Here is a 15,843-nt window from a genome sequence, read left to right as displayed (position 1 = left end):
CAGGAAATGGAATTAAAACCGGTTTCCTGGTAAGGCCCAACAATCGGTGATGGGTATAAAGTGATGATTCCATTTATACAGCTGCTCATTAAAAGTTTCCTACAAAGAGACCTTCTGTATACAAACCAACTTGAGGCAAGAGTTTGGAGACAGATTTGAGATGCTTCGATGTTACCGACGGCAACCAACCATTTCTAGAGCCAAAAATTCACAGCTATGAAAGACCAAACGTTCATGCCAGTGGTTAAAAAGAAATCTTTATTATACAAAATTAAAAACATAAATATATTTACAAGCATCTTAAATACCAGCTTATAAGACTTGACATTTTTGAATCATTTCAAATTGAGTTTTCCATAAGCTTTTAAAATGCAAGACTATTCATCCACTTCAGTGAGTTACCAGTTTTCATTTCCACCATTCCAAAGGAGTTTTTGGTTTTTCAAAATTATCCATACTGTAGTCATTCGAAAAAAAATACAGTGTACTTTTTAAATGAGTAGTTTGGAAAAAAAAATCATAGTCCTGAGCTTCCTATCCCAGTTGTGGGATATTACTCCAAGAGAACTCTATAAACCAAATTCCTTACTGCCCTGTTTACATGAACCACTAAAACATTTCAAAGACTCACATTCCTTGTACTCACATTAATCCTTCTCCCAAACTTCTCCTCAGGTTTGCTGAAAGGAAAAGCAGGGAAAAGAGAAGAGAGGTGGGGAAATACAGATGACCATCTGAAATCACAACACGCTTGTGATCCAAAAATCTGATATTACTAAGGATCAAATCCAGGATATTTTATGAAAATTTAAAGTGATTTCAAATGATGCACACATGATAGCAAATAGTGGCACAATGGAACACAGACTTTAAGATAGTGGTTGACTAATACCCACTCTGGAGTTCCTCATGAATAAAAAGGTAGATTCAGTAGAATTTTGTTTTTAAGAAAAGTTTTCATTATCTGGTCTTCAAATTTCAGCACTAAGTACATAATTCATTTCCATATAAGAGTACATAAAAAAAGACTAACAAAGTGTGAGGAAAGCAAATGTCCTCAAGGGTCAAAAAAAAATGAAAAGACTGAACACTTATAACCCACACTTAAAAAAACACCATTTTGTTCCACTGTCCCTGGAAGCCCTCAGCTCAGCTGAGAATCATAGTAAGAAGTTTTCATCTTCAGAGATTAGCAACAAATTTAAAAGAAAAAGAATGACAACAGGCAAGAGTTATATACATTTTACTAGTTTGTTTCTCACTTGTCCTGGATATTTAAAAAGGTATCAAATGAGTCATGGATGCTGGTGGCAGGAGGCAACTGGAGAGGAAAGGCCTAGGGATGAGGAATAGGGAAGGCCTGTTTACAAAATCCCCTCTTCTGGATCTAAAATAAAGACATCTTTTGTCTTCAGTAAAACAAGTCTTTCTGCTCAATGCAGACAGTAGGTACAGTTTACTCAAGAAGCGTTTTCTCTTGGGGAGGAAGACAAGTATACAGAGTTAGCACAGTAAGCACCACTCTAGAGTCGGGCCCACCCTGCAGAGCCTCGCTGCCATCACTGCTGCATGTTGTTGATGATCGCCAGGATGCTCATCTTCTCCTGGGCAGAGTCCACATCCTCATTCTGCTTCTGGGCCACTCCCGTGCCCAGGCCATAGAGCCGCCCACAGTACTTGGCATCATCAATACTGTCCTCAAAAAACAACTGCAGAATAGGATAGAGAACCAGTGGTGAGAATCATGCCAAGAGTCTTGCCAAGAATCATGCCAAGTCTCAACACAATATCAGCACCTCCCAGCTCTCTTAGAGCCCTGAAAATCTAGGCAACTGGAAACCAGTTCCATAAAGAAAGGCTCCAAACCTTTAAATGCTTTCTGAACAGACTTCTACTTTCCACGAGTTCTTTCACTGCCAGGATCCCTGTGCTGCTGTTGCTGCTGCCGTTTTTAGTACTAATGCCCATCCTTCTCTTTAACAGGCAGAGCGGTGGTCTCGCCTGGACTCCACACTCAGACTGATTCAATGTGTGACCTTAGAAAAGTCACTTTGACTCTCCTTAAGCCACTGTTCCCTACTATACAATGGAGTGATATAATAATAGGTGGTGATGAGTGAGATAATGGGCATTTAGCACCTATAGCAGGGTATTATCTCTTCAACTTTGTTTCTGGGCAGGATACTTCCTTGATGCGGGGAGCTGTCCAGTGTATTGTAGTAGTGTAGGACATTTAGCAGCATTCCTGGCCAGTAGCACATCCCTCCCCCAAATCCTCACCACCAGGCTTTGACAACCAAAAGTATCTCCAGACATTGCCAAAGGTACCTCAGAGGGCAAAACCAGGGAGTATGATGCCGCCAGCTTTGTTCTTCTTTCTCAAGATTGCTTTGGCTATTTGGAGTCCTTTGTGGTTCCACACAAATTTTAGGATTCTTTGTTCTATTTCTGTGAAAATGCCATTGGAATTTTATAGGGGTTGCATTGAATCTGTAGATTTCTTTGGGTAGTATAGACATTTTAACAGTATTAATTCTTTCGATCCATGAGCACAGAATACCTTTCCATTTATTTGTGTCATCTTCAGTGTCTTCATCAGTGTCTTATAGTTTTCAGTGTACAGGTCTTTCACCTCTTTGGTTAAATTTATTCCAAGGTATTTTATTCCTTTTGATACAACTGTAAGTGGGATTGTTTTCCTAATTTCTCTGATGAACAGTTCATTATTAGCGTACAGAAATGCAACAGATTTTTTTATATTGATTTTATATCCTGCAACTTCACTGAATTTATTAGTTCTAACAGGTTTTTGGTGGAGTCTTTACGATTTTCCATATATAATATCATGTTATCTGCCTATAATGACAGTTTACTTCCCTTTTTTTTTACTTCCTCCTTTTAGGTTTGAATGCCTTTTATTTCTTTTTATTGCCTGATTGCTCGAGCTAGGCCTCCCAATACCATGTTGAATAAAAGTGGTGAGAGTGAGCACCCTTGTCCTGTTACTGATCTTAAAGGAAAAGCTTTCAGCTTTTCACCATTGAGTATGTCACCTGTGAGATATTTGATAATTAACGGAACTTTATGTTTATTTATTAGCACAAAATAAGTAGATGGTCTAACAAATGTGTTCACATTGTAGACGTCAGAAGAAAAGCAAATCATTGCAAGGATTAGAGCCGCTAGGAACACCAAACACACTTGTAGACTTATGCATGCCGAGTGGCCTCCATTTCAGAAGGCTCCTTTGCTGCCTGAACTACATTTAATATGTTGAACACCATAAGAAACCAACCAAAAACAAAAAAACAAAAACCAACTGCTTTCACAACGCTGGGTCATCAATTTCAAATAGAAACGATGAATTTCCAACAAACCTCGGCCCGCGAAGACCACACGCTTCCTCAGCCTTACCTCCTTCATCCTGAAGAACGCCATTCCCGTCAACAGTGAGTCTGAGCCTGCCTGGTGCTGCCTCCCAATCCTCTGCAAATCCAACTGATCAGCAACTTCCTGAAGACCTCCCTGCAAACATACGGAAAACAAAGATACTATTACAGACCCAACACTCCTCTACCAGCATCAACTAAGTCCATTCTTGAGTTTACTTCTTTTGGTGATGAGAAGTGGGAACAAGTCATTTACTTAACAGTTCTTAACCCAGCCTGTTACATTGTGTTATATTCCACTTTTCACTCCTTTTTTTCTATATCACTAATTTTGTCAGATCTCTGCCCCTTAAAGTCCTCATCGCTATAAAATAAGGTTGAGGAAATACTAAATGCCAATCCAATTCAAGACAGAAAACCTCTATGTCAAGTTAGGGTATTGAGTTCTTAAATTATCTGGAGTTAAGAGTTGAGAGTCTGGTACACTATAGACCCCATTCATAACAAACTGCACATACACCTCTGAGTACCAACTGCTTCACTAGGTTCATGGGCCCTAAGTAAAGAACACCTGCCTTAGGATAAGAGTAGCAGAGGGCTCCCTTCATAGCCAGGTTAAAGACAGTTACCACGCAAATCCTTATGCCAATCAGCTCTATATACAACCTCTCTAGCATAATGCTGGCATCTAGCAGGCACTCAAGAACACATGCTGAACAAATGACAATAAAGCAAAATGATAAGTCTGCTTTTCTGGCTTTTTTGTTGTCGATAGTATTAAGAAAAACATCGTATACCTTAAGATTTTTGCAACTCTTCATCAGGTATTTCACGTCATAAATGGATGGGAAGAAAAGGTTCAGAATATGAAAGAATTCATGTTCCTCTTCCGGCAAACGAGAATCCGTAAGTAACTTTACCATGTAGCCAAAATCGTAGCCACTGCAAGAGAAGGAGGCACTAAGGTGAAAAAGCAGCAGTTATCAGGCCCCAGAGTTCAACCACTTTTCTTCTCAAAGCTTATGATGCTCGTGTTATTTGTCTCGTGTTAGGAACATTGTCTTCCAAATTGTTATCCTACTGTAACCTGAACTTTCCATTAAAAAACAACATAACAGACTAATATGGGAGATACATAAGAGAACCCAAAGATTTATAAACATGGGTTCTATTCATCAAAAACTCTAAAGTACTGAAAAGGTAAAATAATATCTCCTAAGGGGACTCTGGCTTTCGAGTACATAGGAAACTCCAAGCCAGCCAAAAGACAAAAAAAAAGACAACCAAGTGCTTCAATCCTCCCACCCTCCATCTTTCTACCCAGAATATACCGCCTAACAGCCACCGGACAGAGCCCAATACTGTGTGAAATAAACCAGTATGAACTCCAAAATGTTTTTTTAAAAGCTGACACATGAGTAACAGTTATCATTTCAACTACTAATGACCAACAGAAGAGAGCCCACAAGACTGCAAAAACTAACGTAAGAATTCAATTCCCTACTCCCAAATTGAGAGAGAACACATTCCCTGGGACTGACCTGTGAAATGAAAGCCATTTGACGTTGTCACAGAGAACCACCCCTGATGTCATAAGCAGCTCCGCAAAGTGCAATGTGTCAATCCCTTCCTCTTCATGCTTCTGAAACTGCAGTCCTGAGTTAGCAAGGAGATCTATGGAATCTTGGGAGTACATGTCCTCTCTAAAAAAGAAGGCGTTAACTCTTTAGCTGATGGATAATGTGCAGAAATAGTGGGCAACAATATTCTAATCACATTATTATATAACATTTTCTTGAAATGTTTTCATAATTTAATAGACCAATTCATTCTTTCTAGTATTCCAGTAAGCATGCAAAGTAGATGATCTTATCCCTGTAACAGTTAGAAAAATGGAATTTCCACCCATAAAATAAATTTCCTAATTATAAAAGACTCACATTTTCTCACTGTTTAAAAAAAAAAAAAAACAATACAAAAATATTTCAAATAGCAGAAAATGAAAAAAATTAATGTTCTTATCATGCTAGCCCATAGAAATAACTGTTAACAACTTGGTTTATATATCCTTGCAAACTATTTTCTCTGCCTACACATACATCTATATATCATAGACCATCTCTCTCGATCAATATTCATAGATATGCCACAGCCTTTGTAAATCCGGCATTATATTTCACTGTAAAGATATATCCATTAAACAGGAATATTTAGAATATCACATGACACAAAAGCAGGGAAAGTAATGACTCATTTTCCACTAGATTTCGCTGTTTTCCTTTCATTTGTTTTTCAGGTAAACTTAGGATAGACAAATGGAAAGAAAATCATCACAATTTTAATTTTTTTCCACTAAATTAAAGCCAGTGTTGAGCCCCAATCTTTTGTTGCACCTCCAATAAACATTATTTTAAACATACACAAACCCTGCAATAAAAATATTATTTTATGTATTGTATTATCATTATGGTATAAATAACAGGCTTTTGCAATACACTAAAAAAATATAGTGAGAGGAAAAATCCAGATTATCTCCCAAAATTATTCTTTGAACCTCAAAGAAACCTCCAAAACACGTGGACAGCAATCAAAAAATTATCCCTGAGCTATTTCATACTCCTGGTGCCTAGTTAAAGCAGTATTATTAAATAATTGGGGCCCAATAAGAAATATACTCACACCACCTCAATCAGCAAAATAATAATCTCCCCCAAATTTTCCTCTTAAAAAGTACATAATCCTCAAAAACTTAAAAGCAGAATTATATAATCGAGCAATCCCATTTCTGGATATATATCCAAAAGAACTGAAAACAGGGTCTCGAGATATTTGCACATCCATGTTTACAGCAGCACTATTCACAATAGCCAAAGGGTGGAAACAACCCAAATGTCCATCAATGGATGAATGGATATACAGAATGTAGTATATACAAACACCGTAACATTGTTCAGTTTTATGAAGGAAATCCTACCACATGCTACAGCATTATGTTAAGTGAGGACATTATGGTAAGTGAAATAATCTAGTCATAAAACAATCAAGATACTGTATGATTCTATTTATATGAGGTATCTAAAGTAGTCAAATTCATAGAAACAGAAGGTAGAGCTGGAGTAAAGAGAAAGGGAATTGTTGGTTAATGGGTTATAAAGTTTCAGATTTGCAAGATAAAAAGTTCTGGAGGTCTGTTTCACAACAGTGCAAAGATGATAAATTTTATCTGTTTTTACAACTACTTTTTTCAAATTACATCAAAATTTGCCCACTATCAGATAGGCTTTAGTTTCAACTATCTTTAATTAACACCCACTCTATACCTTACTTCTATTACGAAAGATACTTATAACCCTCTTTTACAAATAAGGAAACAATTACAGAGAGAAAATAATTGACCCAAATCACCCAGCTAAGAAATGACAGAACTGCAATTCAAACACTGAACTCTTAACTGGAAAATTTTTTCATTTTAAACAGTCTTATTGAGATATAACTCACAAACTAAACAATTCACTCACTTAAAGTATATAATAGTTTTTAGTATATCACAGAATTGTAACCACCACCACCACCACCACAATCAGTCATAAATCATTTCATCACCTCAAAAAGTAACCCTGTGCCAATTAAGCAATCTCTCTCTATACCATAACCTCTCCACAACACTCTAGAAACCACTCATCTATTTTCTGTGTCTATGGATGTGCCTGCTTTGGACATTTCAAATAAACAGAATCATATATATGGCCTTTTGTGCCTGGCTTCTTTCCCTTAGCATGTTTTCCAAGTTCATCCATGTATAGCATATATTAGTACTTCATTCTTTTTTTAGTGCCCAGTAACATTCCATTCTGTGGATACACCATGTTTAATTTATCCAACTGTCAGTTCACAGACATTTGGACAGCTTCCACTTTGGGGCCTTTACAAATAAAGTTGCTATGCACATTCACCTACAAGTTTTTCCACAAATGTATGTTTTCATTTCTCTTGAGTATAAGCCTACAAGTGAAATTGCTGGGTGTTTAACCTGTTGAGGTACAGCCATACTTTTTCCAAAGAGGCCGCACCATTTTACATTTCCACATCCTGGCCAACATTTACTATTATGCCTTTTTTATTATAGCCACCTAGTGGGTATGAAATGTTATCTCACTGTGGTTTTGATTTGCATTTCCCAAATGACATGATGGTGAGCATCTTTTCATGGGCTTATTAACCATATGTGTAATCTTCTTTGGAGAAGGTCTATTCAGATATTTTGTTCATTTTTAATTACATTACTTGTCTTTTTATTGTTTACTTATAAGAGTTCCTTATGAGAGACTTGACTTTCTGAGATTCCTCCTTATTCCATCCTGTTTGACTGCTCCTTCCAACCCTTCCCTGGGTTCAGTGGAAACGAAACTTAAAATTAATACAATCAGTTAGAAATCACAGTCTGCACAAATGTAGCAGATCTAAGAATAACACTGAAAAGTGTCTCAAACACTTACGTAAGGTTGAATTTGAAGTTGAACTGCCATGTGTTAATTCCAGAGGGATATTCTCCCTTCTCATTCGTGAATGTAAGGCCCAGTTGGATAATTTTTAAAAGGTCAACATTGCACCGTAAAAGCTGATACTGGTAATCTATAGAACTACGAAATTCACCAATTGGTCGCACCACAACACCTGGAAATTCTGTGTCCTAGAAAAGGAAAAAGTCTCTCATCATGAGGTTTCACAAAACAGTGGATGCTAAATTGATCATTCATAAAACAAAATTTTTACCTAAATTTATAAAAGTTATGTGACAAGCCCCAAGCTTGGGCACAAAAATCTATCCTAAAATACCGATCTTGTTGGCATCTACAAAAGCACTAAAATCTTTACAGAACAACTGGAGGACCCTACACAGGATGTGAATGGAAGTAGCTAACTATAGGTAGGTATACAGTCATTTAAGAACATTCTAGGTTGAGAACAATATATGAGTAAAAATATAAAAATAGGGAAGTGAAAGAGCCATTCTGAAAAAACAATAGCCATGTTTAGCTTGAGTAAAAAGAACAAAACCATAGGGAGTATTAAATATCAGGCTAAAGACTTGATTTTATAATCTCTACAGCAAGAGTCACAAACTCCAGGCAACTCATGTGAAAGAGTAAAGCAGACTGTGTATGAAAATTACGAGAAATGGGACTGGAGCAAATCATACGTGACTCCTCTAAAAGAGGCCCCTGATATCATCTCCATGCCCAGCCACTCAACGTCAGGCAGGAATGTGGATTCTATATTGCCAGATCTTCACAATTTTCCATAGATGGCAAAAATCTGTGTTTAAGTAAGGTCCCTTGATTTTTAAATGCTGGCAACTAATTTTAAAAAAATTGTTTTAAACACTATAAAAATTTACCGTATCTGTGGGGCAGATGTGCCCTATGGGTTGACATACTTCTGCTTTGAAGACTTTCAAACACGGAGCGACATTACAAAAAAACCTAAGACATTAGAGGCTATATACTTCTCAGATATACTGCCTACCTTGATGTTTCATAAACGCAATGTAACTTCCCATCATGTTTAATTTACCATTGCTTTAATATAATCATTTATTTCAAAAACTCACATTAAACATTTCCTAAGTCCATACCAGAAGGTGAGTCAAATAAAGTAGAGCTCTTTACCATGGCAATATAACTGTAACTGAGCACAATCTCTCGGATCTTCCTCATCTCTTCTTCTAGATTGCTGGCCCAGACTTCACAGATAACCTGGCTGTTTTCCACAAGTGCTGCAGGCATCCTGAAGAAACTTGAGAAGTCACTTTCAGCTGACTATGTTACAGGTCAAGCCAATGGTTGATCTGATCTAGATTCAAAACACATTTTGCAATCACACAAATTTACATACTGGTATAAGATGCCAAAAAGACAAAGGCATCAAAACAACATTTTACCATCATGTCACCAGTTAAAGCTAAAATATTAAAACTATTATATTTATTCTACACATACACTCATACTCAGTTCTTTTACCTAAAGAACTTAAAATTATTAAGAAACTTGAAGAAACTTTTTCACAAGCTTTCCTTTAGCATAGAAGTAAAATCACTACACTAAACCAGTATTCAGCCCTCTCCAGAATACCTAAAGACTAAAATAGTCCCCTGTGACCACAAATATTCCCTATCCTTAACTGTCATAGTGTTTTGCTAAAAAACCAAATTGTGGAAACATTTTTAAAGGAATCACTTTAGCCAGTTAAAATGTAGCTGGGATCTCTGAAAGGATGTGGACTTTAAAAGTCTCATACTTAAAATCTTTACACCCATATGATGAATATAGGCATAGGACTCCCCCTACTACCCACCAAGAAAAGGAAATTCTTTTTCTCTACAATGCAAAAGTCAAATAGAGCTGGAAGCAATTAACTTAATATAGTGCCTCTTTAGATTTGTGCAAATAAGGGTTTAGTGGTAAAACACAATCCTTCTTGCTAATTTCAGCCTTAACAATCTCAAGAAAAATCTGAATTTGAGTTATTAATGTCTACTTTTAAACACATATTGTAAAGAAACCAAGCAGCAATTCAACAATAAAGATAGAGAAGATGGCAGGTACAAATAATTCAACCAAAGTCAAAATGATTAATGGTGTATATTCTGGGAGGAAACTGGGGAGCAGACAGTATTCTCCAAGATAAAACTCAACATGGTTCAGCCTCAGAATAATGCTGTTATTACAGCAAACTCAACATGAGATGCTTCGTTATAAAAAGATTAAAGGAGGTTATCCTTAGGGCATTTACTTAAAAGGCAACCCCACACAGGGATCCTCAACACTCTATTAAGAGTGGGCTCCAGAGTATATATTCAGGGAGAAATTCCTAGAAACAGTAAAATGAACATGAGTGATTTCTGAGGAAAAGAGCAAGGAAAATCTTTTGCTTTCTACTGTCAAGCTAGGCAGATACAATAAGAATCTGGAAAATAAAATTGGCATTCTAAAGTGTTATCATTTCTGAGAAACTTCTAAGAAACCAATCTGTTGGTTTGTCATCAACCCTTAAAAGATTCCATTTACTCAAGGCACCCAACACTTCGACATATGTTTCTCTGAAATTATAGTAGACTTACTATAATTACTCTGAAATTTAAGTAGATTGTAGTATCTTCCTAACAAACATGGTGTACATTTCTTAAAGGCAGAATCTATTTCTTCTCATTTTTGTTTTATACACAATGGGCATGAATGAAAGGCTTGCAAATGAACAAATAAAGAATATCAGAAAAGACCAGAAGTTCAAACTGAATGTGGAATTTACTATCTGACTACAGTTAAGAAAATGTTGAGACTCAGAATTTTAGATTCTAAACCATGCATAAAGGTTTCCCCTGCAAAAGGGCTTTAAACCATTAATGTTGACTCTGTAGCACTTTGTTTCCTTATTTCCCTAACTGAAACAATGCACTTCCTTTTTGGTGTCATTTCAAATACAACCTTAAATTACTCTAGGGGAAGTGAGTATCAGTCCTGGAGACAGTTGCATAAAAGCAAAAGCAACAAAAGTGACCCAAGCAAAAAATACCTTTGGCCTCAAGAAATGAAGAACAGACTTAAAAAGAGGGCAAGTATTAGGTAGGTATTCACACTAAACTCTTAGAACCAGGGTCCCCAGCTAAGATACTCTTTAAGGTTGTATCAAAGAACTCAGGAAACAATTTGAAGAGGCTCTCTCTGGTCGAAGAAAAGATAGTATAAACATCATTATGGATAAATTACTACAGTATATTAAAACTTCTCAGATTTAAATCCATGAGTTCATAATGAACTAAGAAAATAAACCGAACTGGTCACTACTGGAGAATGCTAGTGAATCGACTTATTTTTAAAATGTACTTTGAAGTAACCCAATAGCTGAAAGTTTTTCTCTTCAAAAAGTTCTACAGCTCAGAAATATGAAATGATAGAATATCACCATTTTGTGACTCCTAATGAATTTACAGATTTGGGCAATAATCATAATGGCATTTACATGGAATAAGCAAAAAAGGCAAATCTTTATAAAGAAAGTAAACTACAGTGGTAGGATGGGGATAGGAATAGGGATTAACTGAAAATGGGCATAAGGTGATACTGAGGTGATGAAAATGTTCCCAAATTCAATTACAACAATGACTGCGCAACTCGGTAAATTTACTAAAAAAATCTCTGAACTGAACATTAAAATGAGTGAGTTTTATAATATGAAAATTGTACCTCGATGAAATTGTTAAAATAATCCCAATGGCTGTCATCATTACAAAAAGACGACCAAGTATTATGGGCCTCTTGACAGAACACATCACTATGAAAGTCTGCTTGACTTAAAAGCTAGGGACTGAGAAACACAAATGCATCACGAGGTGATTCTGTTGTCCTGCGAACATCACAGAGTGCATGTACACAAACCTAGATGGCATGGCCTGCTAAACACCTAGCTATATGGTATAGCCTACTGCTCCTAAGCTACAAACCTGAATATGTTACTGCACAAAACAACACAAGATTAAGCCAAGCACAAGAGATACTGATGTAATCAGGATGCAGTAAACACGAGATGTATGAGGCTGCTGCTGATGGTGTAACACAGCAGCAACTTTACAGAAAACTTTTTTTATAAGCTTAGAGTACACTCTAAAATAATGATGAAAAAGTATAGCATAGTAAGTACATAAATCTGTAACAGTCATTTATTATCAAGGATGATGTACTATACATAATTGTATATGCTATACTTTGATACTACTGGGAGTGTAGGTTTGTTTACACTAGCATTGCCACAAGCACATGAATAATACATTGTACTATGTTAGGGCAGCTATGACCTCACTGGGCAGTAGGAATTTTCTGGCTCCCTTATGATCTTATGGGACTACCACCAAAGTATATGCAGTCCGTCATTGATCAATACACTGTTATGCAGCACATGACTATAATCTTGCCAAAATAAAAATCTCACTTGAATCTGAACACCTCTAGAATTAACTACCAATTTACAGAAAATAAAGAGGACAGAGGAACATGTTAAATGACACTACAGAAAATACTGTGGGAAACTGCAGAACCACCCAGCTTCTTCAACAAATAAATTGCAAGAAATAAAAGTGAAAGACTCTCAGGAGACATATAACCAATCAAAATGTACAGGCCTTGGTTCAATCCTACTTCAAACAAACTGTTGGGGGAAAAAAAACTATCACATTTTTGAGACAATTAGAAATCTGAACAATAATTGGCTGGTTTTGCTCTTCTGTTCTGGGGTTTGTGTGGGTTTTTCTTTTATTTTTTCTTTTTTTGATGTTATATTGTGGCTACAGTTTTTTAAAGACAGCCTTTTTTGAGATAATTTAAAATATTTATAGGTGATAAAACCTGAAACATGGGATTGTGCTTGAAAATAACAATGGAGAAAATTCTTCACACCTTTGTACATTATCTATCTTCTACATTTTACAGGTAAGAAACTAAAATTTAGAGATATTAATTTTAAAAGGCAGTATCACGACTTCTATTTTTAACGAAGTATTTTGTAAAAAGCTAACCACTGTTAAAAAGCTAACCACTAGTATACATATCTGACAAATGGGGAACGCAAAAGCAGACCACTGGCAAAAATACCTAAGATTCTTGCACAAACCCTTATCTAGGAAAACTATGAGGAAATAAAAATAGCTTGCAAGCCCCTAAACATAGTGTCACTCAAAAACTGAAGAGGAATCATATCAACTTAGCAGGAATTACTGGATATGTTAGCCAAGAAAGAGAAATAACAAATAATGCCAACAATTCTGCCTGCCACTTTCCATTCAGTGAGTACATGCTCCAGAATGAGCCTAAAGATGGAAACCACACGTTCTCCTAGGTCTCTTTTTAAGCCTCTGAGTGCCAGCATCTCACAGCGCACGTCAGAGTGCAGAATAACCATTCAAAATGTGTATCTGTGCACAGCCCCTAAAGGTAACCTAATTACTTTACCTGAGTTGCAACCACAGAAACAGTAACAAGTTTCAAAGTTGAAGGAAAAACTGACTCTGCCGATTTACTGAGAAACAGGTTGGCCATCTCCAACTTTGCAACTTCCTAAAGAATTTTTAAAGCTAAATTTGATAGCATGCAATGTTTGCTTCACAGGCTGCCTTTAAAATGACTCCACATGAGCTATTCCACTCCCTATGAAAGCAAAACACAAGCACTAATTGATACCTGTTGTTTCCCAGCACTAGACTGTGCAAGAAGGAAAGCAAGCGCACCCTCTCTGTCTCACCCTCGCTCACTCCCATATATACATACACACACCCATACGAATTCCTGAAGACCCTGCCCTGTGCTGATCTATAGTACAAACTGTTCAGACCGTTCCTGACGACCAATAGTGTAAAACTACTCCAAAAAAACTCCTTATTTATCCAGGGGCGCTCTGAAGAACTAATGATACAGCCACCTGAAAGCTTTCTCCGCAAGCAATTCTGAACACCAGGCCTTGCTTGGGAAGAGAATGTTTGGTTTTACTGGCTGTTTTAAGCCTAAGTGTGCAAGAAAACAATAAACATCATATCCCCCTTCTAGAGGACTGGACAAAGGCTCTGCAGCGCATGGATGGAAAAGGAAGCAGCAGCACGTTAGAAGAAATGGCAGCAACGTGAAAGAGTGCTCTCTACACACGGCCGCGGTGGTCGCCGCCGCCTTTGTCTTCCCCTCCTCCTAAAAAAAAAACAAAGCGTCTGAAGACACTACTCTGGATTGAACTGCAGTTTAACCAGTTCTTAAAACACCCATGGGGCCCAGCCTTGTGAGTTCGCTCTTCCAGAGCAACGGTTGCGGCTCATAAAAGCCATACAACAGCAGGGAAAAGTTGTGGGGCCGCAAGAACCAAGAAGGGGAGAAGCCTGCCTGGTTCCAAACGCATTTCTTCTTCTCTCTAATCTCCCGTCATCATTCTCTTCCCATTCCGGATTACCCTCCCACTTCACACTCATCCTTCCCTTCCTCTTTACACCCTCTGTTCTTTTGGGTGCAAAGCAATTAAAATTACAGGACTTAGGGCCAGACAGACCTAAGGTCAAAGCCAGGCCACCGAACAGCTGAGCGTCTTTGCAAAAATTATTTAACTTTTCTCGTGCCTCAGTTTTCCTATCGTGTGAAATGGGTTTAATAGTAGACACCTCGGAGGGCTGCAGCAGAGGTTAAATTGAATGAAGTATATTTAAGGTGCTTTGTAAAGTCCTGGCACACATCACTAGAATATTTTTATCGTGTAGTAGTGGTTATTATTACTACTATTCTATGGGCCTCTTTTTCGTCTCGCACACCCTGCCTCTCAACTCGCCCCCACTCCCCTTCCTCCCACAGGCCCGGATGGCCTCCCACACTCTCTCGTCCCATATTCCTCTCTTTGGTAAGCGCAGGCCCGCTTACCCAGAAAGGCAGGGCCCGCGAAGCGCGGGGCTGGCGGGCTGGAGGGCGGACTCCGCGGCAGCGGCCCCTGACCCGGCGCTCTCCTCCCTTTGCCCCGGATCTGCTCCCAGGATCGAGTTGGTCAATGAGATGCGCTCCCTCGTGCCCAGAGCGGCCTTAGGCACAGCCCACCAGACACCACGGCCTTACCACTCTACCCAACCAATCCTCCCGACTCGCCTGCTCCAGTTCGCGTCACTCCCGACGCGCGCGCGCCTGATCACGCCTGCTCCGCCCCTTCTGCGCGCCCCAGCCACTCTGTGCGTGTTCGCCCAACCCGTGAGCTCGCGGGAGCAAACGCGCAGGCGCAAAATCAAGAAGGCGCGGCGAAATCGGTGGGGAGGGGTGGCCTCTGAGGACGCGTGCGGAACACGGCCTGTTCTAGGCCTTCGGGACGTTAATTGCGCTGACTTGATTCAATCTAGACCCTATTCCTCGGTTTCGGTTCTTCTTCCGCGCACCCAGGGAACGGGCGTAGTTTAGAGCTAAACCCCCCTCAGGAGTGGGCGTAGCCTAAATGGACCAAAAGGCGTGGCCTGTCTAACCTAATCCGAAATTACAACTCCCCAACCTCCCTGCTTTTAAGGACTTTCAGGTCTTCAGTAGGAACGGACTTGGGGGAAGGATGGTGGGGAGAGATCCAGACCGTTCTCTGTGTAGTAATGCAGCCCCCTGGACCCCTCGAAAGCATCTGTCTTACAGCTTCCTTCCTGGCGAAGGGGGATGGGGGCAACACTACCAAATCGCGTCTGGGCGACGTCTGCCAAGGCTCGCCTCTATCCTCGGGGCCTCATGGAGTCCGGCGGACAGCGTTACCATAGCAACTGGCCCGCAGGGGCCTGCTCGAGTTACAAAGAAGACGCGGCCTCCTGGGGCGGTGGGGGAAGCGCCGAGCCGACGCTGGTGTCGCCCGGCCTTCCGAGAAGCTCTGAGATCTGGCGACGCTAGGCAGGGTCGGCAGATTTTCTTTGCTA

General features: G+C 39.0%; 1 protein-coding gene across 2 annotated transcripts; it reads right to left on the bottom strand.

Annotated features, from left to right (window-relative positions):
- Window positions 1-235: 235 nt before the first annotated feature.
- Window positions 236-14,937, bottom strand: CNOT8 (CCR4-NOT transcription complex subunit 8). 2 transcript variants are annotated; one of them, XM_039836690.1, is made up of 7 exons: window positions 14,831-14,937; window positions 9,059-9,242; window positions 7,886-8,079; window positions 4,931-5,092; window positions 4,187-4,331; window positions 3,415-3,525; window positions 236-1,709 (listed from the first exon to the last, which is right to left on the bottom strand). In XM_039836690.1, exons 2-7 carry the CDS (start codon window positions 9,173-9,175, stop codon window positions 1,560-1,562), a joined length of 879 nt encoding a protein of 292 aa, XP_039692624.1. In that variant the 5' UTR covers window positions 9,176-9,242; window positions 14,831-14,937; the 3' UTR covers window positions 236-1,559. The 2 variants fall into 2 exon arrangements, with proteins under 2 accessions (XP_039692624.1, XP_039692625.1); XM_039836691.1 differs by lacking the exon at window positions 14,831-14,937 and adding an exon at window positions 13,822-13,845.
- Between the last annotated feature and the right edge of the window lie 906 nt (window positions 14,938-15,843).

Source organism: Pteropus medius, unplaced genomic scaffold, assembly GCF_902729225.1.
Source record: "Pteropus medius unplaced genomic scaffold, Ma_sr-lr_union100, whole genome shotgun sequence".
Lineage (NCBI taxonomy): Eukaryota > Metazoa > Chordata > Mammalia > Chiroptera > Pteropodidae > Pteropus > Pteropus medius.
The sequence above is the reverse complement of the archived record's forward strand: the minus strand, read 5'-3'. Positions and strand labels throughout refer to the sequence as shown.

Excerpts from the sequence above, each read along its gene's own strand:
- CNOT8 (XM_039836690.1), bottom strand. The coding sequence starts at position 9,175 with ATGCCTGCAGCACTTGTGGAAAACAGCCAGGTTATCTGTGAAGTCTGG. Across the intron at positions 8,080-9,058 it reads GTTACAGTTATATTGCCATG|GACACAGAATTTCCAGGTGT; the intron begins GTAAAGAGCTCT and ends TTCCTTTTCTAG. Across the intron at positions 3,526-4,186 it reads AGAGTTGCAAAAATCTTAAG|GGAGGTCTTCAGGAAGTTGC; the intron begins GTATACGATGTT and ends GTATGTTTGCAG.